At 41.8% G+C, this 27928-nt stretch overlaps 1 protein-coding gene across 6 annotated transcripts in view; it reads left to right on the forward strand.

Annotated features, from left to right (window-relative positions):
- CLIP4 (CAP-Gly domain containing linker protein family member 4) overlaps positions 1-27928 on the forward strand; it is a 67594-nt gene that overhangs the window by 19105 nt on the left and 20561 nt on the right. For 4 of the 6 annotated variants that reach the window (XM_075595429.1, XM_075595428.1, XM_075595432.1 and 1 more), the window contains 6 exons: positions 1281-1442; positions 1704-1822; positions 3220-3456; positions 22991-23126; positions 23907-24053; positions 25680-25763. In XM_075595429.1, coding sequence (XP_075451544.1) covers positions 1281-1442; positions 1704-1822; positions 3220-3456; positions 22991-23126; positions 23907-24053; positions 25680-25763 — 885 coding nt within the window. Of the gene's footprint in view, positions 1-1280; positions 1443-1703; positions 1823-3219; positions 3457-22990; positions 23127-23906; positions 24054-25679; positions 25764-26653; positions 26807-27928 lie in introns of all 6 variants that reach the window. The other 2 variants (XM_075595433.1, XM_075595430.1) reach the window with 2 other exon arrangements.

Here is a 27928-nt window from a genome sequence, read left to right on the forward strand (position 1 = left end):
TAACGAAAAGAGGGTAAAAAACAAAGGGCTTAGAAAGCTAGTCTTACACCCTCTTCCTCCTGTATTTTGTTTGTCCTGTGCATTTTCCCTGTCCGTGTTGCCCCCATCTTTAGATTCACATTGTGATTTAAATTTTTTTTTTTTTTAAATAACCTTGCTAGTCTTTATTTACAATACACATCATATTAGGAATGGATCTATTCATTTTTTCTGCATCAGTATTTGCTTCTTTTTTATTTTTTATTTTTTAAGGTTTCAGTAGAACTCCTATTTACATTTTTCCATGTGCTGCAGGCTTCTTTTCTTGAATAATATAAGACTTTTCTAAATGGAGTGTAAATAATAGAGAATCTTTGTACTCCTCTCCATTGTTTAAGGGCTCACATCAGGGCGTTTTGTTCTTTTTAATTGACCAAAATCCGACACTTAAGTATACTTAAGTAATTGTTTAAGTTGACTTGTAAACATGGTGAGCTGAAACTTGAGACGGGGTCTCGTTTACCTAGAGCAGTGCTGGTTTTTTAATTTTTTTTATTTAAAAAAAATAGCGCGTCTAAGATCAGATGCAATGTAAGGAACCCCAACCCTCTCTAATAGCGCGTCTGAGATCAGATGCATTGTAAGGAACCCCGACCCTCTCTAATAGCGCGTCTGAGATCAGATGCATTGTAAGGAACCCCGGCCCTCTCCAATAGCGCGTCTGAGATCAGATGCATTGTAAATTCTTCTGTATTTGGTACAGTTTTCAAATATCTTGACAATTCCTGGGAGACCTTTTTTAGGAATGCCTAGGGGAACCCTTGTTGAAGAATACTGACTTAGAGCTAGCGCACAAAAGCAAGTAGCTACTTGTTCAACGAGCGTCTGCACACACGCACCCCCTCTATCGGCTCTATAACAAGGACAGAGTAGGCTCGGGGTAAAGCAAATATTTTATTGACCAAAACTCCAGAGCGCCTTCAAATGTAATTTCCAAAGAAGCAATATCTTTTCTTTCCGCATGGTTGTATTTGTTTTAAAGAAGCCAATTAGATTGTTACATTCTTTACAAAACAGTATTCTCTACCCCCCCCGGCCATTTACAGTAGATTAATAATGAATCCCAGAATATGACTGCAGAGCCAGTCTCACCCTAGAGATCAGTAGACAGCTGCACCATCCTCCAGTCTATTGAAGCTCCTGCAGCCATGTTTGTGGCTTGTTTTTGCGTCGCCTACCGGCACTCAAGGAATAATCCATTTCCCTTATCCCATGTCACGTCTTTCCTCTCTGTCACCCAGGGGATGCAGAGACAGCTGCCAAGTTTGCTTCCCACCTCATTGACATTGGCGCAGACATCGGCTTGCGTAGCCGCTGGACCAATATGAACGCCCTGCACTATGCTGCCTACTTTGATGTTCCCGAACTTATCCAAGTTATTTTGAAAGCGTCAAAACCAAAAGGTAAGACGCGGAGCAAGGGAGGCGCTTGTTAAAGTTCTCCCAACTATAATTGGACCACTTCTGTAGTTGCCTGGGAGATCACAGCATTGGGTCTTCCGGTTTTCTCTTCTGATCTAAAATCTCCACTATTGTTCAAGGCAATTTTTTTTTAGTTGAGTATTTGTGTAGGTTTGCAACTAAAATAAAGTGTGTGTATCATTCCCTGTAATTTTGTGGTTCGGTTTAGTGTTCCCCAGCCCACTGTGACGGCCTTTCTTTCAGATGTAGATGCCACCTGCAGTGACTTTGCTTTTGGCACATCGTTGCATATTGCTGCTTCAAACCTGTGCTTGGGAGCTGTGAGAAGTTTGCTGGGAGAAAGCGCTAATCCTGCCTTCAGGGTAAGTCGCTGTCTTGGGAATGATTTAATAGCCGTGTGAAGTCTCACTCCGTTCATGTCAGTCTCTTAGTGCATCCCAGCTTCAATGGTCTCAATTTTCAGTGAACTAAAACCCAATCGTTATGTGGCACAACATGTTTTGCTGTAATGTAGACAGCCTGATGAGTTTCATGGACAAGGAGAAACCTGTACACCCCATATCCCTTGTATGTATTCCATGTATACACGGGCCTAATCTATTTTGTGTAAGTAATATAAAAGATGGTGGTTTTTACCTCCACTGGCTCATGACAATCTTCTTGTGAAGAACACACTGTGTATGCAGTAATGTACAGGGTAAAAAAAAAGTTACACAGATGTGATCCTGGGTTGACAATCTCCAATGTTGATTCTTTCACCGCCAAGGGGGTAATTCTATGTAGTCGGAGCGTTCGGGATGTTTTTTTGCCCACAAATCCCTATTGACTTAAGTCACTCTGTCTTCTATCCGGAGGTGTGTGGCTGGTTGTCTGCCATTTAGAATTTAATTCTTCCGGACCAGGAGATGCTTGTCCATGAGAACAATCTAGCTGCTGCGGTCAGCTCTGCGTTTACTGAGCTCGGCACAGATCTAACTATCTGGGGACGGTTGCAGCTTTAACAAATGTGTCTGTTTGCATATCGTACATTGGGCACATATATATCTACATCTTGTAGTCACCACATGTACACGCAGTGTGTGCAGCAGGCTTTCCTCAATACTTCACAATACTTCATATCATGCCATTAACCAAATGGATTACTGTGGTGGAATTGCCTTTTAGGAGAGAGAAATGAGTTACAGTAAGTGTGCGTGTGTTATGCTGTTTAAAATAGCACTTCTGATATTGAAGTGAACTTCACCAACAGCCTCACTACACCAGTGAACAGGACATCCTGTGACCAGAAAGTCATAACCTCAAACTCAAAATAGTCATTTTTTTCATAGATTCTTGAGATTTTTTTGCATTGAGTACTGTGACTTTTTTTTTTTTTATAGATGTCATGGAGGGAATGTTCTGAAAATATAAAATTTTCTCCATTTTAGATGGCATTTTTTTCAATTTCATAATCCTGTTGAAACAAACGTAGAAGTCTGCTCCGTTTCCTGCTTGTGGTTTATAGCCTCAATCCAATTGATCATAACTTTTTTTAGTGTACTGTATGTGATACCCGTGTTTCCATCTCTAGCAGCGTTGAAATATTTGACTCTCTTGGCCTCTACTTCTTAGTCTCCTGGGAGACTTTCATTATTCTGCTACCCTCACTGAAGAAATACTTCCTCACATTTCCCTTGAGAATGTCACCCTGTTACTTCAGAGCATTGATTTTTTTTTTAAATTTTATTAAAATAAAACAAACGATTTCCCCTCCCCGCAGGATGACAGGGGACATATCCCAGCAGATGTTGTTCCTGATCCAGTTGATATGCCATTGGAGATGGCCGATGCAGCAGCTGTTGCGAAAGAAATCAAGCGGATACTGTTGGATGCCATGCCTCTGGCATGCGACCTTTCCGAGGTCGTGCGTCCAAACTACGACCACGTCCCTGGCAGTGATGTGCCTGCGTCAGCTGATCTGAAGCTGGGCGATCGTGTACTCATTGCCGGGCAGAAGGTATAGTAAATAAATGAAGAAGTACAAGTGATCCATGTGTCTTGTGCTTTGTGTTTCTGCCTACCCTCGAAATGTCAAATGTATTTCTGTATCGCCGTGTTATGTAAGAACACAATGATGTCCATGGTTTATTTTTATTTTTACATGCAGTGATACGTTTAACTGTTTTCTATGTTTTTGATAACTTGGTAGCAATTGACATGCACCATATAGTGATATACGGTATCCGTGGTAGATATTTATGCAGTTTGGGTTATTGCAACCAATACCAAAGTACTGCACATCTGCGTCACCCCAAAGGTGGACCTCTGTAAGGTTTCCCAACAGCTGGTCCCCCTTCAGCACAGAAACGGCATCCAGCGGGTTAAGGGTTAACAGCTAGGATGCCTTGCTTCACTTGTCACCCACACCCTCTGCAATTTTATTATGGCTCTGAACTACAGGACCTACATTGCACAGCTAAGTGGAATTAGAACCTCTTCAGCCAACATGTGTCTCCGCAAATGCACCCGCTGCTGTTTGCGCACTGCACCCGCCAACGCCCTGAACTGGAAACACTACAACCTCCTGTAACATTACTTTAGCTTTGGACTGCTGTTGCCTTGCTTACCCTTCTTTACCTCTGCTCTCCCTTGCACTTTTGTTTCTATCCACAGCTCTCACTTTCTCCCCCAAATCATCCTTTACCCTTCTCTACTAGCCTCTTCTCTCATTTTATAACTGTCAATGCCATCTATTTATCACAGGACACCGCCCCCCCTCCCCCCATCATCAAAAATATTCCAGCAACTCGTTCTCCTCTCCCTCTTCTTGCTGTGACTCCTACTGTGGTGACACATCCCCCCCCCCCCGCCATATTATTTTTATTTATATTTTTTATTTATTAAAATGTTTTACCAAGAAGTAATACATTGAGTTGGTTCTCGTTTTCAAGTATGTCCTGGGCACAGAGTTATAACAATACATGGTTGCATTAAAAGAACAGGGTTATATACACAGACATCCCCTTTTTACTGCTCCTTTCCAGTTTTCCTGTCCCCTATGGAACGCAGGATCTGTAAACTTTTAACTATCCATGACTTGTTAATTTTCAACTCTCTCAACCCCCTAGCCATTACAGAAACCTGTCTCGCCCCCTCAGAGACAGCCTCTCCTGCTGCTCTGTCCTATGGTAGTCTTTCCCTTCGCCACCTAAATCCACCATATAGCCACCTTATCCACCTGGTGGATTAGTAGACATACTACTTTCTCCACGATGCACATTTCACATAATTATCCCCCTTTCCTTCCCTCTCCTCATCCTTCTTTTTTTTTTTTTTTTAAGTTCACGCTTTCTGTCCATCTCCCACCATGTTGCTGTTCTCTATTGCCCCCCACACCCGACCAACCTCGATTTCTTGACTACTTTGCCACCTGGCTCCCTCACTTTCCCTCGACTGACTTACCTACTCTCATTCTGAGAGACTTGAACATACCTACTGCCAATGCCACTTCAGTCTGCCAAATACTTTCAATAGCCTCCTCCTTTGGTCTTTCCTACTCTCTGCAATGGACACTTCCTTTACCTGGGTTTGACATGCTTCTGCTCAGCCTAACCCCATCTTACACTCCCTTCCCTCTCTGACCACCTTCCACAAACGCCAAATTCCACACGCACAGACCCCTACGTTTTGTAGACCCCCTCCAATTTTCACCATAACTTTATTTCATGCTATTTTCCCCTCCCCCCCCCCCACGGACAATTGAAGCCAATCTCTTTCTTATAAAGCTGCCCTTTCCATTGCCAAGCAAACCTGCTTTTTCTTCTCTAATCCTCAATGCCTACAGTATTTGCCACCTTTTTAACGCCCTTCTCTGCCCAACTGCACCTGTACACCCTTTCCACCCACATGGTCCAAGACCGTGCCACCTATTTCATAGATGCGATTGAGACCATCAGACATGACTTCCTTTGTCTGGCTCCACGCTCACCACTCCACTACCCTACGCACACATAAATCCACCTTAGCCACGTGTTAAAATTTACTGCACTCTCCTCATGCTCTCGCCCTACATCCTACATCCTGACTCCTTTGCCTCGCATCTCCTCCTCCACTCCTACACACTGTCCCACCCTAACTCGCATTTTACTTTTCTCTCACCTCCAGCACATCAGCTGTGGGGCTGGAGAAATACTCTGTCCCACAATGAGCAGCCACTTTACCTTTCGTTCCACATTGTCCCTCGACACTGTAAGCTCACAGGAGCAGCGCTCATTACTTTCTATATCTGTTTCAGCTTGTTTGTCCTTTTATTTGGTATGTCATTTATTCCCCTCTGTACCCCCAATGTACAACGCTGCGGGATATGTTGGCGATTTTATAAATAAACGATGATGTAGCTAATTTCATGACACAAAGTACATTTTATTTCTGTTTTGCGTATGTGATGGGAAGCACTCGCATGGGATTTTTATGCTGAAGCCTTTTATGCCTCGGCTGCTCAGGGCAGACGCATGTGAATCATTTTCCTGTTTAGCAAGCAAAATGTGATGAATGTATATTTGTAGAACGCTATCCATGTACACAGCGCTTCACAGCACCAATGCACCATACAAAATAATGGCACGTGCTGGGATAAGGGCTTCAACCATAAAAGTAAATATATGGGGAAGTATCTGTGCTTAGGAGCTTACAATCTAAGTGCTATGTAGGGAAAACTTAGGCGGTAGGAGGGTGTTATTGTAAGTCCGTATGCAAAGTACGAGTACATTGGAGCTACTGAAATACGATGTTAGATGAGTTTTGCGACTGTTTAGCAAAACCGAATTACGGTAGGTGAGCTCAGAACTACCCATATATCAAAATGCACCAATGGCAAACACTATGTAGCTACCTTAGGAGTGATGCAAGGGAATCTGCCATATGTTTTATGGAAAACAAATGAAAAAACAAAGTCTTTTAACAAATGAGTCATTGACTTGCATCTTTTTGATTTGAAAACAAAAATCATTTAAGCCTGCTAACCACATTAATTTAAACCGGTATCTACACTAACTGCATACTGCAGACTTATTGTCTTGTGGATTAAACAATCTTCATTATTTCAAGAGAAATTTTTAAGACTTGGGCTCGAGTTTAGAATGTCACTAATAAATTGCAAGCCAATTTGGAAAGTAGCGCAGGAGTTTTGAGACTGGCCTTGAAGGTGGGAGATGTGTGGGTATTGAGAGGAAGGGCATTCCAGAGGTCACTGTTTGACCTAAAACTGTAGTTTGTCTAGACAAGGGGCCCCCAAGTTCAGTTGCAAGTAACAAACGGGTAGATGAAGGCAGTGCACTGCCTTCATCTACCTGTCTTTTGCTTATCCTGCCTGTGCACGCCGTCTTTACGGAATCGCCGCGATAGGATCGCACTGAGGATCTAGAAAGTAAACAGCGAGTCACTTCTGTGGGTTTACGTTCTTTACTCAGCACTGTATGGGACAATCTATTTACTGTGTAGGTGTGCCAGTGAGCACTAGGTACTAGTCCCCTATCCCTGTTCAGGGATGCTGCAAATTATACAGTTTTTCATTGGAGTCATCCTAGCGGAGAAATCAATACTTATGGGACTTATCAACTTTTGATGCACCAGTTACCTACATGGCAAGTAACAAACAGGTCTGGTAATACTATAATTAAGCAGGTTTCTGGATAGGTATTAATTAAGAATCTTTACATCCTTGCCTGCTGGTTGCTCTTGAGGACAGGACTTGGAGTCCTGGTCTAGATCAAGACCATATCCAAAGGGTGGACTTTGGGCTGACTTGGAGTTCACTTTACCTCTGTCAAAAAAGGTCCTTTTAGCAGCTTCCCCTCTTACCTTAGCTTAGAAGTTATAAGAAAGTGATCTTCTGTGGGTGGGGGAAAATGCCCATGCTCTAGAAAAATGCCCATGCTCTAGAAAAATGCCCATGCTCTAGAAAAATAATAGGATTTACAGTGTAGGCAATAAGCGTTGTGTTTATACGATTTTTGCATGTTGCATTACATAATTACTTAGGATTTGTCTCATGCCTGAAAAGAACCACAATTTCACGCCAAAAAGTTCAAAATAATGCACTTGGGTCACAAAAATCCTAAAGCTGAAATATTAGATTACGGTCACTGTCTCCTACTATAGAGGAAAGGGACATGGGAGTCATTATTTTAGCAGTCTTAAAAGTACACAAGGAGTGTGACAAAGCAATGTGGGAAGCCAGCAGGTGTTGGGTTGCGTAGGGGGAGGTATTCACAGCAGAAAAGGGAGGTGGTGAAGCCCCTTCATAGATCATTGGTGATCACTCGCCCAGAGTACTGTGTTCAATTCTGCAAACCATACCCCCTGGAGATTTTAGCAAGAAGGCTACTAAGATGGTGCATGATCTACACTACAGCATAAGACTGATCAGGAGAGATTAAAGGACCTTTAATATGTACAGTGACAGAATAGACTGGGGAGCAGGGGGAACGATGATTGGAACTTTCAAATACATAAAGGGTTTCAGTAAAGTACAGGAAGGAAACATTTCAGAAAGAGACGTGACAAAACCCCAGTAATGCGCAGGGGAAATGTGAGGCGGAAAGGGTGGTAGGTTCATGGAATAGTCCCCCAAGAGGTGATTGGGGCTAATACAGAGAGGGAATTCAAACCTGCCTGGGATAAACAAGTCTAATCTTAATTTTGAAAGATGGCCAAGAATCAAATAGGGCTTATGTTTTACAGCAGACGGGAAAACGGGCAAACTAGGTGAGCAAAGTGGTTCTCATCTGCCACCCTAATTCTGTTTCCCTATCCTTTCCCTCTTCCAAGTGTTGTGTTGGATGACCACTAGGGGGTGTTTGTTACCCATTTCTTACACTGCTCGGCTCTCTTTTTTTTTTTTTTTTTTTTTTTTTTACTGTTTATCTAGGACCAAATTTAGAGGGTCGTTCCCTCCTATGACCACAGGTAATGAATTCCAGAGAGCCCTTGATTTGACAAACCCTTTCCCATACAGAGGACCCTAAGAAATTCAACGGTCTGACTACGATTGCACCCTCTTTTTTGAACTGACAGGGATATTTTTAAGTTCTTGATGGGTTTGGATTAGAGGGTCTTTGGAGCTGAACACTGTTTGTTTGCTCCTCGGCCCCCATGCTTCCAGAGATACTTGTGTCCGTATGGGGTGCTAGTATCTCTCTGCTGTTTAAATTTCCCAATTATGCAGGCCAGTATGGAACCGCAAGGCATGACGTCGTGGCCTCGTATTGGCCCGTGTGACGCGGGCGTTTTTTAAATCCGCCCCACACAGCCCGCCCGGAGCCGCTACCAGCACCCCATGAAGGCAAGTATCTCCGAAGCAGGGGGTCCCTGGTGCTGAAATCAACGCGTTCAGCTTCCCGAGACCCCCTTCTTCAATTCTGCTTTATTTTTATTTTTTTATGCCACAAGAATCGCTGCTTTTTAAAAAGGTGATAAGTGCTTTTAAAACCATCCTTGGAATGTTCATAAGGTGTTTTGTTTATGTATTTTTTGTTTAAGGAGACAGTTCACTCGGCACCATAGGGAATTAATGGCATTGGGTTACTGTTGTTTTAGGGAAGATGATATTTATTTTGTAAAGAGCTTGACAATCGTTCTTGGTCGTCTACCAGGTTCTTGCATCCTTAAGGTAAATGTCCTCCTTACTTGGATAACTTCCAGATTTCTTGGGCTGCGTTCCACGGACCGCGCTCATGCCTGAGTGGTGACGTCACCAACTCTCCAAACATGAGCGTTGCGCTGTCCGGCAACTTTTTCGGTGAGCGGGGGGCGCGGCCTAAACATTGACTGGGATTGATTGGCTGAGGTCATGTGACCCTCCCCCCCCCCCTCGGCGCGCCTCAAACTCAATTTTAATCTGTTTCGGCCGGCGCCCGCGAGCGTACGTGCATGCTCACGGGTGCGCGCGTGCTGTTTTAGCATGGCCGGACAGATTAAAATTGTGCGGCAGCGTGGACGCAGCCTTAGACCTTATGTGGTGTTTTTGCCAGGAGGCGAATTCTCTGAAAAGCAAAGTTTTTAGGTTGGGACCAGTTCAGGGAAGAGTCTTGCAAAAACCTGCCTGTTCTATACACCTTTTTGTTGGGATGTTCAGTCTTGAGCAAAATGCTGAGGATAGGTGTCTCATGCAGTGTTTTATATTATTTAATATGCTGTGTAAAGATATATATATTTTTTTTTTAATAGAATTTCTAAGGTCTACGATGGCTCATGTTTAGAGAATTTACACTGTCTGCTTCCTTGTTTTGGCTATGCACCTGTGGTTACTTATAAGTTTTACATTTGGATCATATACAGCTTTTTGCTTTGGGTGGTTTTGTGGCCTTAAAATGCATTGCCATTTTGCTTGGATGCTTTAGGGCACAACCCCTTTTAGAGAGTGGTCCAAAGCTCCTGAGCGATTTTTGGAGACTTTTCAGGGCGCAGTTCCTGCTCCATCGTTGATATTTCAATTAAAACAACGCTGCTCCGCACCTCTGCAGCCACTGCCACCCCACGCTCAATTTGGGGAATCCCTGAATCAAAGGTTTTTCCAGAGAAGCAAAAACAGTGTGCGGAGAAAAGGAAATTGTAAGAAAAATAGTATATATTCTATCTGGATATAGCTTCCAAGAAATACATTTGAATAGATTAACTGAATTAGTCTTGCATTTAAAATCTCCTCCTTTTTAAAAATTTTTTTAATTTAAACATTAAAAAAAATCCCCCATATACTTCCCTTTTTTTTTCTTTCCTTGTAATAGATTCTTTTTTAAAATCTAAATGAAAAGAATCAAATTTACACTTGAATACATTTGTAATAATTTTAATAATAACAAAAAAGTCATATTTGTAAGCTTAAATATGTAGATGTAGTCTATATACATTCATTGTAATTCTGCCTAAAATAGTGACGCTGCATCAACATTGTTTAAACTGCCTGTATTATATATGTAATGACTGTCGAGGGTTAACAGTAATGCTATATAAGAAGCCCAATGTTGATGTATGATAGACCTCCTGATGAAGTGGGTAGCGAAGCACGTTGAGGTCATAGGTGACTTCATTGCGCACTGATGTCTGCACAATTGAACATACAAGTGCGGAGAGTCATGCAGAGGTGTAAAACACGTGATGCCAAAGAGAAGCGGTTATCGGTGTGTAGAGGTCCCCAAGAACTGAGAGGGCTCCCACAGCTCTACTCTCCGGAGAGGGCTGCGATCACAATATGTATGTATATAGTATATGGGAGTTATGCAAGAATATATGTAGATACTATTTTTATTTTCTCCCCAGCCTTTCTTGTTGATTCTACAGAAAGATATTTGTTAAAATAAATGGATTAGAAGCTACAGTTCTCACGTGTGTCCTTCCATCCAACCCTGATTAAGTTAGTCCAAGGGATGTGTTGAAACGATAATCCCGAGCAGTACAAATCTATTTTAGGGAAATATTTACATTATTCCTTTTATTAGAAGGCCTTCTCGTGATACAAACTATGCATTGGCGCTGCCGCGTGCGCTTATAGTAAGCGTGTCGTGGCGACGCGATTTTTGGAAGCCGGGAATATTTGATTTATCAGGGGCTGTCCCCTCATGTGACAGCCCCTGAACCAATCAAAGCCCTGGTCGCCCGCGACGCCGCCGTAAGGCGAAATACAACTTTCGCTGGCGGTGACGTCGCCGTCACTATAAGCGCGGCCTTATCCTCTCTTTTTTGTGTTTGCGAATTTATAATTTTTTTTCTACAACTACAATCTTCATAAATGTTTCGTCATTGTTGGCGTTCCCATGCATTTCCAGAAGCTGACGTCATTTTTCAAGACTAGCTGAAATTCTCTGCCATTATTCCTGAGGTTGATTGATTTGTTTTTGTCTTCTTTTTAATTGTTTTCCTTCTTTCCATCTTCGTATTCAGATGTAATTTGCAGCAAACCAATCGGTGATCACTCCTGGTGTCAAAAACGGTTAGGGACTGTGCAGTCACGTGCTTCTTGTTGGCCAGGATATTGTCTGTTTTCATTCTTTATGTACATTGGGGCCACTCCATGTCCATCTTGATTCTTCTTGAATTCATGATGGAGACAGATTGCTAGAATTAGCAGAATGTGAGAACTTCTGCATGTTTATCCCATGTTTATCCCTGTGACCGTAACCATACTCGCCAAGTGACTCTTAATTTACCTGTGTGTGTGCAATTTTCTTGTTCAGTGCACTATTGATCTATCTGTAAAACCATTGAGGGTTAATTATATTTAGGTGTGTGTTTTTTTTGGGAGGGTGGGGGGATAAATAAGAATGTTAAAGGTGTGTTTTTTTTTTGTTTTTTTTCCCCCGAAGGCTCTGACTTTTTTTTTTTTTTTGCCAAGGGCAATTCAATACAAGATTATGCCTCAATTTATCTTTCCTTGTAGCTTTTTATTTTATTTCTAAAATATAAAGTGGTGTTTTTGTAAAAAAAAAAAAAAAAAAAAAAAAAAAAAAATCATTTATTGCAAATCCAAGCTGGTCTTTATTCAGATTTCACTCTTACACCACAGCTGCTAACAGGTTAGCAAATGAGAATAGAAAGCCAGTGATGGGTTATTGGAACAAGGCTGATATGGAAATTGTTGGCAGGTATGGCAAAGGGTTTATTTCTTAATCCATTAAAATGTGATGTTTATGCACCATGTCTCACCAGCATTTTAAGGGTCTTGAAGCCACAATTTGTTCTGCTTTCCAAAATGGTTTTTAGGTTTCTTCATTCACCTTTTTGTCTTCAGTAGTGCTACATATCTTAAATAAACTTATGGCAAATTACTATTGTATTTAGTAGCACTCCTTGCTACCAGGCCAATCATGGATACAGGTAAAGCAATACCGGTGCGCAGGATGGATGATTTAAGAATAATAATTTTTTCTTCAGGATGCAAACCAGGGTTTTTTATCTCGCGCTGAACAATTCCGCTTTTGTTTAGCTTCTTGAACCCACCTCATTTCCGAGATGGTTACAGTGGAGCTCCTGGTAGTCCGGAGCTTCTGACGTCTCCCTCGCTACCCATCTTTTACTGCTTTGCATTCTGGTCCGCCATTCTCCGTTTTGCGGAACGTGATATCGCTATATAATCGCTTCTAACGTGAGCAGGGGTAAGAGGTTTAAATAGAGAGCATGTGAGCGTGACAATACCTCAGGAATTGGAAATGTTATAAAACGGCTTGATAAAGGCAGGAATCAAAGTGTTCTTATGAGCGAGTTTAACATTGTAGATGATCCAATCTATGATATTGGGGAAACAGAAGGACCAAGTGGGATTATTTGTAGCTGAATCAGATTCCACTAGAGGTGTTGCTATGCGACAAACCTTGAAAAAGCCTAAATTGTATCCATTAGTTACTGTTTTGCACAAGTGTTTTATGGCTAAGCGGTTTGAAGGAAAGACAATAACCGCGCCTATGCTAATTGAAAAAGTGAAGGAGTTTCAGCATGAAATGCAGATCACTGACCAGTGTACATTATCTGAAGGGTGGATATGTAATTTTAAGGAACATTATGGCATCCGTAAGCGCGTTATTAGTAAGCAAAGATCTGCCGATGGCGAGGCTGCAGAAAAGTACCGTGAGGTTCTCAATACTTTAGTTGAGGAGCATCATTTATTGCCTTGAACATGTACAATGCTGATGAAACTGGGCTCTTATGGGGTGGTTTGCCCAACAGCACTGTCCTTGGTGGAGCTGAAAAAACTGCTCGTGGTTTCAACATGGATAAGAATAGGCTCACGGGTCTTGTTTGCGGTAATGCTGCTGGTTCACATATAGTGAAACGTTTTGTTATTGGTAAATTCAAGAAGCTTCTAGGGCTTTCAAAGGTACTACACATTATCTATCTATGATGCCCAAGCAAATGCTTCGATTAAATGCAGATCTCTTCAAATACATTTTTTTTTAAATCACTTTGTGCCCGCAGTGAAAGAACATTAGGAAACGAGGCTTCCCTGATGATGGCAAAGCTATTCTTTTATGAGATAATTATAGGGCCCATCCTCCGGCTTCAGAACTTATTTGTGGGAAATGCTTTGTCACATATCTGCCAGCAAACGTCGCATCATTGATGCAGCCAATGGATGAGGCGTGATTCGGATATTCAAGACCACCTACGGGGGATTTTGTGTGCGCAATTTAGTGTACGCTGAGCGTACAATAGTTTTGTCTTCGTTCAATATTAAAGATGCTATTTATCCTGCAGAATTAGCATGGAAAGATTTATTAAAAGTGTAACCCTGCGTGGTGCCTGGTGAGAATTATGGCAGTGTTATTTTTGGGGGGTTATTATTCAGATTGGAGAGATTTAATGTTTTCGATCGCCCTTTCAATAACATTTTGCTAATTATTGAAGACGCTCCTGCTCAGAATCTGGTCAGCAAACTTGCAGAAGTGGGTTTTATACAGATCACGACATCCCAGTATTTGAATTAATAGTTCATCAGTTAACGTCTAAGTGTAATTAATCCTGAGACGTCTCGGGAAATGGAAGAGGATGAAAAGACTAAATGCAAAGACACCTGGTGTCAGGCCACAGCGTTTGTTGAATTTGCATAGTGTAATAGTCACTACAATGCCTCAGACGTAATGAACCTGCATATTTATACAGAATAATTTCTAGCAGAAAAAAAGTAGCATTCCCTAAGCGGGCAGATCTCAGACTTGTTTAAGAGGCATCAAAGAAGGTCTCTTCAACCCCTGCAACCCATCCAGTACTCCGACTTCAGCTACTCCTGATGCAATTGTTTTTTGTTGCCGAGTCTCAGGATATGCCAATAGCTTCTTTGGATGTTGAAGTCGGCATTGCAGATAACCCTGATGACCCTTCATCCCCTGTGGCAAATGAAGCTACAGTACATTGTACAGTGCAATGATCAGATGGTTGGTAGTGCAGATACAGCAAGTTTAGTGTACAGGCAGTCCTCGCTATCCAACGTTTCCCTTTACAACGAATGGCATATCCAACGCTTCACAATGAAACCCTGAGGGACGTTTTTCGACGCCGGAATGCGTTATCCAACGCTCATCGCCACTGATTAACATGGGGGCTCGCTTTACAACGGTTTCACTGTCCAGCGCTACTTCCAGAACGGATTCTGCTGGATAACGAGGACTGCCTGTATAAGCGAATACACTTTCAGTTTAGTAAGTGAATACTGTACAATCGTCTGCTGCGCTGCATCACTTCTGAAGTAATGTCTAAAATATTGGTGCGTAAAATACTGTATTTGAAGGTATTGCTATTAGTACTGTACTATATTACGTTAGTTTATTTACAAAATTAAAGTTTGTTATGTAGGCTACTACAGTTACTGTACTTATAAATATTATTATACTAATGTATAACATGTAAAAAGTTAGTGTCTTGTGATATCGCTAGGAGTGACATCCAATAGTCCAGAGTATCCAACAATCCAGCACAACTCTCGTCCCAATGGTGCTGGACTATCGCAATTGTACTATACTGGTGTTTAATGCTCCCTCCAGGGAAATAATGTCTGACAAATGTATTTCCTGCTAAATATGTATGTGTGGAATTGCAGTATATAGAACTGCCTCACTCTCACGCCCCCTCCCCTGGTATGCACGGAATTGCAGTATATAGAACTGCCTCCCTCTCACGCCCCCTCCCCTGGTATGCACGGAATTCATGTATATTTTGTGCTCTTTCTACTCGGGTAGAATTTTCTGGACAAAAAACCTATCCCCCAAAATCCTATTTGAGTTCAAAGATTCAGGAGGAAATATGAAATGTCTGGAAACGCGTATAAAAAATGTTGTGGTTATTTCTCTTTAATATAAAAACTGCCGTTTTAATAAGTAATAAAAATGCAAATGAGAACCATTTTACGATGCATGTACGTGAGGCTACGTGTATAGAGGAGACCCAATAAAAATACCGCTTGTGAGCACATTCACCTCTCAGACAGGTCTGCATCGCTGCTTTCCCCCATTATCTATTAGCATACAGTGCTGCCACTGCAGCGAGGGATTCTGGGAAATTACATGTAAATGAGAAAACGGTATCAACTTTTGCTTCAAATCCATTTTAACATGGAACCTTAGAGGAGGAGAAATGCATCTAAAATAGCACAAATCTGCAGAGCCTTTTCTAGGGATTCACAAGGCCCTTTGAGATGTCGGTTTAGGCCAGGTATTGAAATTCATGCAAAAGACAACGTCAAGATTTAAAATGAAGACGATTGCAACTCCAAATAAGCGTCACTTTAGTCCCTGAAATACATCTACTGAAACCACAGATTATTTATTTCAAGCAACATTTCGCAGTCTTCTAGAACTGTATGTACAATAGGATGGTAAATACCGAAGCAAGCAGAGATCTGCCATGTTCCTACGCAATAAAAAGAACAATCGCAAAACAAGCGACACGGGGGGGGGGGGGGGGGGGGGACGGGGGTGTGCAAACTGACCCTTTCAGCTCAAAAGTCTGAGAGTCGATGTGAAAGATTTGAAAGCTGCAGAGTTTTGGATAAAAACTATTGGGAAAGCAATGCTGTGCGTTAGTTAAATGACGATGCCAATGCTCTGTGACACGTTACACACGCCATTGCTGCTTTCCTGCAGTGTTGTATGCTGTTAAAATAGCGAGCTGCCTGTCTCCAGATCTTTAATGCTGCATTATAATGTCAACGTGCTATTAAAAAAAAATCCTCAGCAGTCTGGGGAGTTGGCAATAACGTGCCTTGTTTTTCCTATAATACATTTGTAAATACATAAATGTTGCAACTTTTGATATGTGTATATAACCTTGTGTTGTGTAAATCCAGTTTGTTTTGTTTTTTAAATTTGTTTTTTTTAGGCCATTAATGTCGCGGATGTAATTATCAGTAACTACCTCAGTCAGCAATTAAATGCCGCAGCAAGTCAAATTTCTGCTTTCATAAAGCTGAAATCTTAAAAGATTTGACTTCACAAAAGTGGAAAGTGGCCAGAAAATATATATAGCAATTTGTTGCAGTTCTTGTAATCTAGCCAATAAAGAACTCCTTTTTTTATGGCCATATCTCTGAGCATTGGAAGTGCTGTATTAGGCATAAAGATAAGCATTTGTTTTGTTTAATCCAAACAAGTGTGTGTTTCCAGTTTACTATGCGTCTGTACAACCCATCTCGAACATTTGGGTAGAGAATGTGATTACACACCAAGGATCAACTTGGATAACACACATTTTATTGATTTTTTAAATGAGCTGCAGTTAAAGAAAAACAATTGTGACATTTTGCAGCATCTACAGTACAGGCATACCCCGGTTTAAGGACACTCACTTTAAGTACACTCGCGAGTAAGGACATATCGCTCAATAGGCAAATGGCAGCTCACGCATGCACCTGTCAGCACGTCCTGAACAGCAATACCTGCTCCCTACCTGTACCGAAGCTGTGCGCAAGCGGGGAGACTATAGAGCCTGTTACACATGCGTTATTTACATCAGTTATGCACGTATATGATGTTTGCAGTACAGTACATGCATCGATAAGTGGGAGAAAGGTAGTGCTTCACTTTAAGTACATTTTCGCTTTATATACATGCTCCGGTCCCATTGCGTACGTTAATGCGGGGTATGCCTGTATAATATTTAAGTAATAATCCCCTCAGAACAGGGCATTACTGGCCAATAATGCCCTGGCTGGAAGAGTTCAAGGTCCAAGGTGAAGCCGCGGGACTTTAACCCAGCCAGGGCATTATTGGCCAGTAATGCCCTGTTCTGAGGGGATTATTACTATTATAGGCTAAATGTAGGCTTATTTTCAATTTTTTAAATTTTTCATAAAGATACATTTTTGTAGTCATTGATTTAAATTTTTTTTTTTTATCAGCATGATCGTCTACATTCTTATGCTTTTACTGCAAGTTTATTAAAAGGAAATAGTCCATACACACTGCCCCCTCTAAACACACAACAATCTGCAACCCCCCCTCTATATACACACACTCTGCAGCCCCCCCCCCTACACCCACAAAACACAGAAACGCACTGCAGACACACACACCAAAACACACACTAGCCCTCCTCCACCATCTACTCCCACTGACACACACACACTGCAGCCCCCCTCTAAACCCACAAAACACACTGCCGACACATACACCAACAAAACAGACTGCTGCCCCATCTACATCCACAAAACACACCAGCAGCCCCCTCCCTACACGCACTGCAGCCCCCTGTAAAACCACACACTGCAGACACGCCAACAAAACACTCTGCACCCCATCACCCACAAAACACACACATTGCAGCTCCCCCTACACACCAACAAAACACACACAGCAGAAACACACCAACAAGACTCTGCTGCCCCCTCTACACCCACAAAACACACACCAATACAAGATACACACACTAATAAAACACTCTGCTGGCCACCTTTACACCCACAAAACACACACACACACAAACCTTTCCCCTCACTCTCCTGTGCAGAGCTCTCTGCAGGGAGGGGGTGGAGTCGGTGCCTGGCTGCAGGCAGGGCGGGGGAGGAGTCAGTGACCTGCTGGTGCCTTCTGTCCAATCACCTCCCTTGTCTAAGAGCAAATTTCACTCTTTGTGAATGAAAACTAAAAACTGATTGGCTGAAAAATTGGCAGGGTGCCAAAAATTCCGGCCCATTACTGATTGTTTCAAATTCCGAAAATCCAGGGTCGCCGCCCTCAGGGAGCAATACGATCTCCCAGGGGGTGAAGTTTTCCTCCTCTGGGAAAAGAACTCTCTTTTATAGTACAGTGGGAGAAGGATTTAGGCCAAACTCTGGAACCAGAAACAGGGGGGGAAATATTTGAAGCTGCAGCCACAAGCTCGATCTGTACGCAGATTAAAGAAAATGCCTACAAAGTTCTATATAGGTGGTATCTAACCCCAGTGCGGCTGGTTAGGATGTATCCAGGCACGTCCCCTATGTGCCCTAAAGGCTGTGGCCAACGTGCCCTGTTCATTCATATGTGGTGGATGTGCCCCAGGGTGATAGGCTCACAGACTGACCCAGAGAGTTCTAGGTTTCGATTTCCCTCTCGACCCATGGGCGTTTCTCCTAAATAAGCCCCTGGAGAACCTGGATAGACACCAGAATAAACTCATGAGACATATAATGACAGCATCGTGCTGTGCTATAGCAGAAGCGTGGATGAGTTCGAGCCTGCCGGCTCTTAATCAGATAAGAACAAGAATTTGGTACTCTCTCAAAATGGAGACTTACGGGGATCCTGAGAGACTCCTGTTCAAAGTTTAAAAAAAAATGGCAGCCGTGGCTGATCTATGAAACTCTTAATACACAAGACCACCCACCCATAGATCAGTCCAACATCCTTCAATGAGAATCCAGGTAACCCGATGGGAGAGCCACCCCCCTCCCCAGTAGTAACAATGACATTAACAAAATCAGAGAAGGAACAATCTGTATCCAAAATGGTATAGTTTTTAATGACCGTGCATAATATATTTTGATATATGCGAAGTATGATTGTCAAATAGGTCGGGAATGTTGCACCATTCTTCACCCCAGTTTCCCCCACCCACCCTTCCGCCTCCTTTTTTTTTTATTTCTGTACCCTTCAGCCCCCCCCCACACACACACACACACACACTATTGTAAACTAATAAAAAACTTAAGTGAAAAAAACAAGAAATTCCGGGCATTATCCAATCAGAGAGCAGGGATTTCAATAATGCCTCAAATTTAACAGCTTTAGCTTATTTTTTATTAACATCCTTTTTGAGAATACTTTTTAGCCTTTCAAAGTTTGAGTCCTAAAAGTATGATCCAGTAATTCGGTGGCTGGTTATTGGTCTTGAAGTGAAACACAAGCGCAACACTTCAGGGTCACTTATCAGCAGTAAGTGGTTTATTTGAATAAATAAGTGACACTAGTTCTTGTCCTTGTTATACCTCAATATTACTGGGTATCTACCTCTGAGTTCAGCCCCTGCATGTATTCTGATGTTATACATTGAGTGCAAGTGTGCTATTTTTTGGGCATTGGTTCTTAGTCTTGACATATATTATATAGCACATGTGTAACGTGTAGGAAGATCTATTTTTTTTTGGCAATCCAAGCAGCTTAAAAAAAAATAAAATATATATATAACGTATACAGCTCAACCCTGTTGGAACGCGAATCCGCTTATAATGCCATGCATGCATGGCTCCCAATTTTCGTATTTATGAATATTTGACATGATTATTGGTGTCTTAAATACTTTATTGTACAATGCATATAATTGTACATTATTTCTAACGCGATCCGCTTATAACGCGATGTGATTCTTTGGATCCCAAGCACAGCGTTATAAGGGGGTTGAGCTGTATATCTATATCAACTTTTTTTGTTTTAATATAGGCAGCCTTTGATTACTTTTATTGAAAACGAATTATCTAAACTGCCAATCAGTAAAAATTCTGCTTCCCAGGGTTCACTAAATGGCTTCCTTTCAGTTTCAAATCAATCCTTCAGTCCGTGTAACTCAGCAGCTACAATGTATTCTTGGATTCCTAAGGTAATATTATCTATCTATTGTTACAGTTTGCAGCTCAAACTGCTGGGAATATTGTCAACAAATGATCACAAACAGGAAAGTGTTACAAAGATCTTGCACTGCTGGGGAGATAGGCTAAAACCATCTATACAAATCAAAGGATTACCAGTATATTAAAACTCATTAAAAATGGCATTAAGAGTTTAATAAAAAAATTATTTTTAAAGTAAATATTTTATACTGTACTTATATTTTATACAGAACTGATTTATTAAAAAAAAAACCATATGAAGGATATTGCTTGTATTGAAAGCTTTCTCAAAAACAATCTGCACCTAGTGGTGCTTCCTGATGTCTCTGGAATGTATAGTATTTCAGGCGACTCTGTCCTGCAGTCTGTGGCTTCTTGAATTCTTCTCGGTGTTCACAGGTTAGTGCTGAAGCTTAGTTTGTGCCATGCCTTTTGCACATGGGCTCATTCATTTTACCAAGTATATCATTTGAAATGATCACTATATTGGTAATGTATGGTTTAATTATGGTCCCCCAACATGATTTTGTGGTTGTGTGGTGTATTGTATCTTTATTTTTAGCATTCATGGAGATGTTTAAACTACAATGGTGTGTGGGGTTGTGTGTGTTATGTTTTTTTTTTTAAACGATTTATGGAACAATGTTACTTTTACCACTTATTGAAAATTAATTACCTAAACTGCCAATCAGCAAAAATTCTGCTTCCCAGGGTTCACTAAATGGCTGCCTTTCAGTTTCAAATCAATCCTTCAGTCCGTGTAATTCAGCAGCTACAATGTATTCTTGTATTCCTAAGGTAATATTATCTATTGTTACAGTTTGCAGCTCAAACTGCTGGGAATATTGGCAACAAGTGACATTTTTTTTGCCTCTCAAAAGAAAAAAAATTAAAATGTGTGTTACTTACTATAACGTCTGGTTGTAGTTCAATTTTGCTTTAATATACTGTATTGTAGTGTCAATAACTTGGCAAAACAGATGACGTGAGAAAGTTAAAGCAGCTGTTCCCCCTTGGCTCGTGTGTGTCTTGCCAGGAAAGGTGCTGCTAGTTCTTGGTATTTAAATCTCCGTGTAGCAGGGGGATTTAAATGCCATTTTGTTTCCCCGGGAGGCAAGTCTACCTGCGAAACCTTTCCTGGTAAGTATCTCCTGAACGAAAGTGCAGCTGTAATGAACACGGTTCTGCTCGGTGATGCCCTGCTTCCCGTCTACGTAAAAGAGGGGTGAAGAGAAACGCAAGCAGGCGGAACTGCTTCTTGACATGTGCAGGTATTGTGAATACAAATGCACTTGCAATGCATCTCCGCACTGCAGAGCCTGTAATCTAATGTAGAGTAGTATTGCAATATCCCAGTTGGTGTAAGTGGACGACTGCAGGTCAAACATGAGCACAATTTGCTTTGACATACTGGTGAGATGTTTAATCAAAAGTAGTCGATTTTTATCTTTGCTACATTCTCTTGAAGATTGATGAGGTGCCGGCAGTCTTCTTTCACCGGAGCATTGAGCTTTTTCTCTGTATTTCTTGCAAGCACAGCGGCTGCTTCCAGCAACTATGCAATAGATAGAGGTTCGCTGCAGTGCTGAGAATATGGGAAGCAAAGTAACTGTAGTCAGCCATTTTTCATCTAATCGTCATAATTCAGTCAATATGTGTTCCATGCTAACTTGGGTGTAGTTTTTCATAAATATTGTGTTATGAATTGGAGATGCACAATTGTTTATGCTTTAAAATGTAATTGAAAATATACTTGTCTTGTTGGAATAGGCTTTGTTTGCCAGTTAACTTGGCACAGGCGTTGGATCTAGTAGATCATTGGACCAGCGGTAGGCTTTACCACTTTAATCTTCTGCGTAAAAAAATAACTAAAAAATATGCTGTTCTGCACACAATCATATTGATGGACATGCCCTCCGGCCAAAGCTGTGAGGCACGGAAAGGACGGACACCATAGGACATTGAGTATGACATCACAAGAGGAGTGGCAAGAGATATAGGCTGGAAGGAGCACGTGATCCCAGGAGAGACCTTCAGAGAGTGAGAGTAGGACCTGTCTTGAGAAGCCTGGTGAGAGATGCAGCGTGGTAGCAGAGCCTTCCCAGCCTGACAGCAGCACGTACCAGAGGTAGCTGGAACGATCCCGGAGAGTGGATCATCTGTGTAAAGGGGACCCGAATGGGGGTCCCGAAGCAGTGAATAGGCCACGTGGAACCACGTCCCTCTTGTCCACATACACGGCTAACACGACTCTTTGCAACGTAACAGGCTTGCACCGATGAACACACATTTATTCCACACTGGTACCAACAGTGGCCCATTAGGTGGCATCTGGGCCACCAAGACAGAGTAAGACACCGTGGCACTATTGTGCAGCGGAGTACCTCATTACTCTCACTGAGTGGTAATAAGTGTTATCTAGGGTCCTCCGATTCTGAGGGCCCCTGAATGTTATTGTTGTGTTCTGCATACAGTATATTAAGTACGGTTGTTCAAAAGATAGGTAGCACTCTGCGTTGTCTGACCCTCAGGCTGGTTTCTTGCTGGCTGCTTGCCTCCTCTGTGTATGGGAGGATAGACTACGGTGCCCGCCCGCCCTACTATCTACATACTAACTCATCTAGGGAAATAAAGAAGGGGTTCATATCCTAGGAAGTGACCAGGTGATGGATGATGTCATGGGGGATGTGACATCTAGACCAACATGCAATGGAGAGAAGTATCAAACTCCTCCAAGGCAATGCATTATTTTAACCACACTTGGACGAACCCTCGTGGGGCTTAAACCTCTTTCTAGATGACGAAGGGCAATAGCTGAAATTCCTCATCATTGTACTTTTACAATCGTGTACTTTTCTGCTGCAAAGAGCTTTTTAGTCGATTTTGAGTAAAGAAAATGATCACAAGATATTAATCTTGTAGGGATACAACTAAATGAGTAGAGTGAATTTGTAATGCGTGCAATGCTAATTATTGTATTTCTTTCTAGGTGGGTACGTTGAGATTTTGTGGGCCAACAGAGTTTGCATTGGGTCAGTGGGCCGGCATCGAGATGGACGAAGCTGAAGGAAAGAATGATGGAAGTGTTGCAGGAATCCAGTATTTTAAATGTCCAGCTAAACATGGTATGGGCTTTTATTGATCACATTTCAGCCATGTACCAGGCAGATGTATTAAAGAAGTACTGTGACACTGTATTACGTTTAGTAATCCTGTCTGAACAGCCATAAGCAAAGGCGCCCCGTACAGATGCAGCCAGCATTCTTACTCCCGCTGTAGAGTTGCAGTGGGACATACACAGCGGGAGAAGCAGCTTTTGTTTCAAATCGGCTGTGCGTGAGGGGGGTGGGGGGTAACGAGCTAATTGGCCCCCATGCCCTTAGGAGGGATGTTGGCTACATCTGTATGATTTTAGGGCATGATATGCCCCAGCTCCAATTTCAGGCATTGTGGGAGAGCTCCACTAATTTGAAGTGTGTGTGTGTGTGTGTGTGTGTGTGTGTGTGTGTGTGTGTGTGTGTGTGTGTGTGTGTGTGTGTGTGTGTGTGTGTGTGTGTGTGTGTGTGTGTGTGTGTGTGTGTGTGTGTGTTTTCAGATTGTGGGGTGGAACATATTGTAACAGTGTCCTTTATTTTCTGCTAATAACGAAATTTGTCTTGTTAAATGAAATACTTGCCCATCTTATTTACTTTTTGTACTACTGTTCTGTGCTCTTGTTGTAATTGGTTACAAGCCTTTTTTTTAAAGTCTACAATTGTTTTTATCTAACCAAGAAGTACGTTTAGTTGTCATTAATTACAAAGTACACCTAAACATTTAAAGCAATATATGCTTAAATGAGTGTAGGAAATATTGGAGCTGGTGGTGCCGAGGTTTTTTTTAAATTTAATTTTTTTTTTTTTAAGGTATTTTCGCACCAGTTTCTAAAACGAGCAAAGCGTTTAATTCCATGAAGACGTTTATCAGAAGCTCCTCTGCAAGATCCTCTGCTTCCGCCAAGTCACAGAAAATGAATCTCAGTCATGTAACTTCAAAAATTAATACAGGTACAGGTAAGGCAGTGACATGGTTAAGACGAGGCCTCTTCTGGCGCTGGTAGGCCTCTTCTGGCGCTGGTAGGCCTCTTCTGGCACTGCTCCCAGACGACTCCTTATGGCCTTATTCATTTGGACGGTCTGGTTCGTATGGAATAGCACTGCTTGGCAAAAGGCAACGAAGGGGTTGAAATCGACATTTTTATTTTTTTCTTGACCTCTGGAAATGATCACACTACATTGAAATCACAAAGCAGAAAACAAAACCGATACAGAAAAGGAAGTTTCAGACCATGACGTTTTTATTACTAGTTACGTTTTTATTACTAGTGACCCTGTAAAACATTGCAGATCTTTTTGTTTTTAATTTACCCAATCTTCTTCCCCCAGCTTATTAAAGAGCCGTTCCCATGTAGTATCATGATGGTAATATATTTCATAGGTTAAAAGTCGACGACTCCAAGCCCTAAACAAATCCAATGTTTTAGAGACCATGAAACCGAATTTTGAGGGTAGGTTTTATTGTCCTTTATTTCTGGCCCTTTTGTCTTTCTACTTGTTCTCTGTAATTGGATTACAGTAAAAATAAAGGTTTTGGATCTTACCTTTATTATTGGGGACGAGGAAACATAGACATTCACCCTCTACTTAGAGTCCCGGGTATACATGAGAATCGTTTCTTCCTTCCCTCTTTCAGAAGGTCGGTCACATGAATAACATGGTACCAAGTGATGCTCACTCGTGCGTTTTCCCTGCTGCATCATATTCTGTAGCACTGCAACACGAGCTTTAAGGGAAAACTGTCTTGCTGTAGCAATGTAACCTGTCCCCCCCCCACCTTTGTGCTGGTTACTCAAATATTTCGATGTAGCTAAAGTCCAAAATCTTGATTCCTTCTTTGCAATCACGTTCAGCTTTCAAGCTGCCACGATGTAGGAATATGCAACCCCCACCTCCCGTATTAGTTCACTTTTTGTATTTATTTTAATATGCCCCCAATAGAAATTACCAACATTTCTAAACTGACGGGGGGGGGGACCCCAGCAAACAATTGTTTGTCCTGATTGCTCATTTCCTCTTTAAATCCCTCTCGTGGTTTCCCATCAAGTTTGAGATCACCTTCAATGTTCTCCTTCTTCTTACCTTGAAGACTCTTCACTCATCTGCTCCTTCCTACATATCCGCTCTGATCTCTCATCGTGCCCCTGCTTGTCTCCTGCTCTCTGCGCATAGCATTCTTTCCCACTCCTTCCCACTATTCCCCTCTCCCTCCGCCAGGCACCTTCTCTCCCCACCTTTAAGTCAAACCTAAAAACACATTTTAAATTGGGCATTTCAATAGCCTGGACTCGTGGCTCCTGTCCCACACCCAGTGTCACTCCTACCAACCATTGTGGCCAAGAACTGTCATCTACTGCACTTACTCCCTCACCTGCCGTCTCTGCAGGTCTTGTAATAAACCACTTGGGTTGTAAGCTCCCCGGGGCAGGGCTTTCCTATTTGCTTGCACTTATTATAATCCGCTGTATTCTCTTTTTAGTAAAGCACTTCATACACTGTTGGTGCTATAGATAGGCATGCATACATGGCTAATATTAGAATGCCCTTTCTAATACTTTTGCTTTTTAAATTCCAATTGCATAGGGCTGGTTTCATCCAAGAAGAATGGGATGTCCGAGTCTCTTCTGGGCACCGATGAAGCATCGAAACCCATGGTTGCCAAAAAAGGTAACGTCTTGATAAACACTCTCCAGAAATGTATAATAAATATCATGTATTCCTGATGACATTTTTCTACCAACTTTGAAGCTACGAATCCACAAAAAAGAAAGGGAACAAACCCGTAAAGGATATGAACGGTTATGCCTAATACACAAACTTTCGTACTTGCGCCATTGTTTCCCCAAACAGCTGCACTGTTGGTCAGTGTAAGTTTATTCATTTTAATAAGGTTAAAGTCTTCCTTACTGGAGTAAGTAAAATATTTCCCCATAACAATTATGCCCTGTGTTATGACGATAGAACCAGAACAGATATTTAATCATGTCGTACCACTAGCATACGAGATTGAGCAAACATGGACGTTTTATGCAAGATTGCATTATTATTTCCCCTACAATATATCACTAATCTTCCTCTAACCAATACTGTAGATTGCCATTTTGATGCTGAACAGGATTACATTCCCTATCTTGTTATGCTGGCTAAGGGAACGTTTTAGGTTTTATTTGCAAATGTCATACAAATTCCTTAAATAAACACTACAGATGTAGCCGGCTCCATTGCTCTCTCATTTAGTGTATCCGGTTATACTGCAGTATTCTGCAGCAACGTTACCAGTAAATCCTTAGGGAACGTTGCTATTGTGAGGCATGCCTGGGTATGTTCAGTTACCTCGCAGAACAAAGAAGCCTGTGACCACTGTGGAAGTAGCAATACTACTAACATTTCAGCTTTTTGTAAATAAAAGGGAAATCATTTGCTTTTCCCATAGAGCCAATGTTTTCTTTTTCCTGTTGCATAAAGCGGGATTCTGTGATGTGTGTACATGCATGTTGTTGTGTCTTGTTGCTTTTTAATGTCCCGTACTTCTGGAGCCATTTCCCACTCCGTTTCAGCCTTCTGCATTGGATCCAACGGCTCCTCCTCTTCCACCTCCTCAGTGGAGGGTAAGCCGCCCCGTCCCAGCCACCCTCCGCAGTGGAACTCTATTAACCATAACAAAAGGGCTCCATCTCAGTCCAAGTCCTCCTCGTTAAGGACTCTTCATGGTATGGGCTAGAAACCTTCACTCACTCCTGCACGGACTTGTCACCCACTCTCATTGCATTGTCACAGAGGTGATATTAAAGACGTAGCCTTCACTTGTAATGTAACCGCACTACAATAAGAAACACGCACAAAATTACTCTTTCTAACACCATATTTTCTTCATTTTAAACAGGAGTGGTGGTGGTGTCTGTTCTTTATTTATTACTCCATTGACATTGTTTAAAAGGCTGTCCGGAGACAGTGAATACCTATCAATTTGAATGCATGTTATGCTTCTCAAACAGGGGGAAAAAAATTCTATACACCCACAAAAAAAAAAAAAGCCGGGTTGAACGGTCATGTTTAGAAAGATTGGCATCTTCAACGAGGGCACATTAAATTCAAACTTTTGGGGGATTCACTGCCCTTTCCACAAGACGGGTTTCAACAACCGTATTAGTTTGTGGGCTTTTTCCTTCTTAAAGACGTTAAATGTAGATTTTTGTTTTAGAGTGCCTCTTTTAAAGCAGCTCTGCCGGTGGTAACGTTTAAAGTCGAAAAGTTTCTGATTTCATACTGTATGTATTTGGTTGCTACGTTCGTTAAAAATGAGGGGGAAGAGCGTTGCGTCTCAAAAGCAACTCCTATTAATTCCTGGTCTCTGTTCAAATGTATTTGCGTCTGCACTGCTGCTTTAAATGCATGTGAATCTGGTTAATGTATTTACCGGTTATTGTTTTGTGTCGGTGCTTGCGGCATCGGTGTCCATCGTGCTCGATCCAGAAAGCTGTTAAATCTGTGCTAGTGACTGTACCTAAAACTGCAACGGACATGACGTTCCCTCAGGTTAATGCGTATCCTCAATGCGAATTCTAGGCAAAAACGACGCCCGTTCTGCATTTTGTTTGTCATAGGCTGAACGTCATGTCATTGTAACATAATGTTGCGCTTGCTTCCAATAACGTGATCCGTATGTGGTGTTATTACTCTGATCCAGACCCTGGAATAGGTCTTTAACTCAAGTTGAGAAAGAGAGGAGAGGGAAATAATGTGTGGACACAACGCTATGTTAGTTTGAACGTACCCAACACGTGCTTTTGCAGGGTCTGGGTGAGTGGAACACCAAACGATCGCAACATTAA

Source organism: Ascaphus truei, chromosome 4 (genome assembly GCF_040206685.1).
Source record: "Ascaphus truei isolate aAscTru1 chromosome 4, aAscTru1.hap1, whole genome shotgun sequence".
In the NCBI taxonomy this organism is placed as follows: domain Eukaryota; kingdom Metazoa; phylum Chordata; class Amphibia; order Anura; family Ascaphidae; genus Ascaphus; species Ascaphus truei.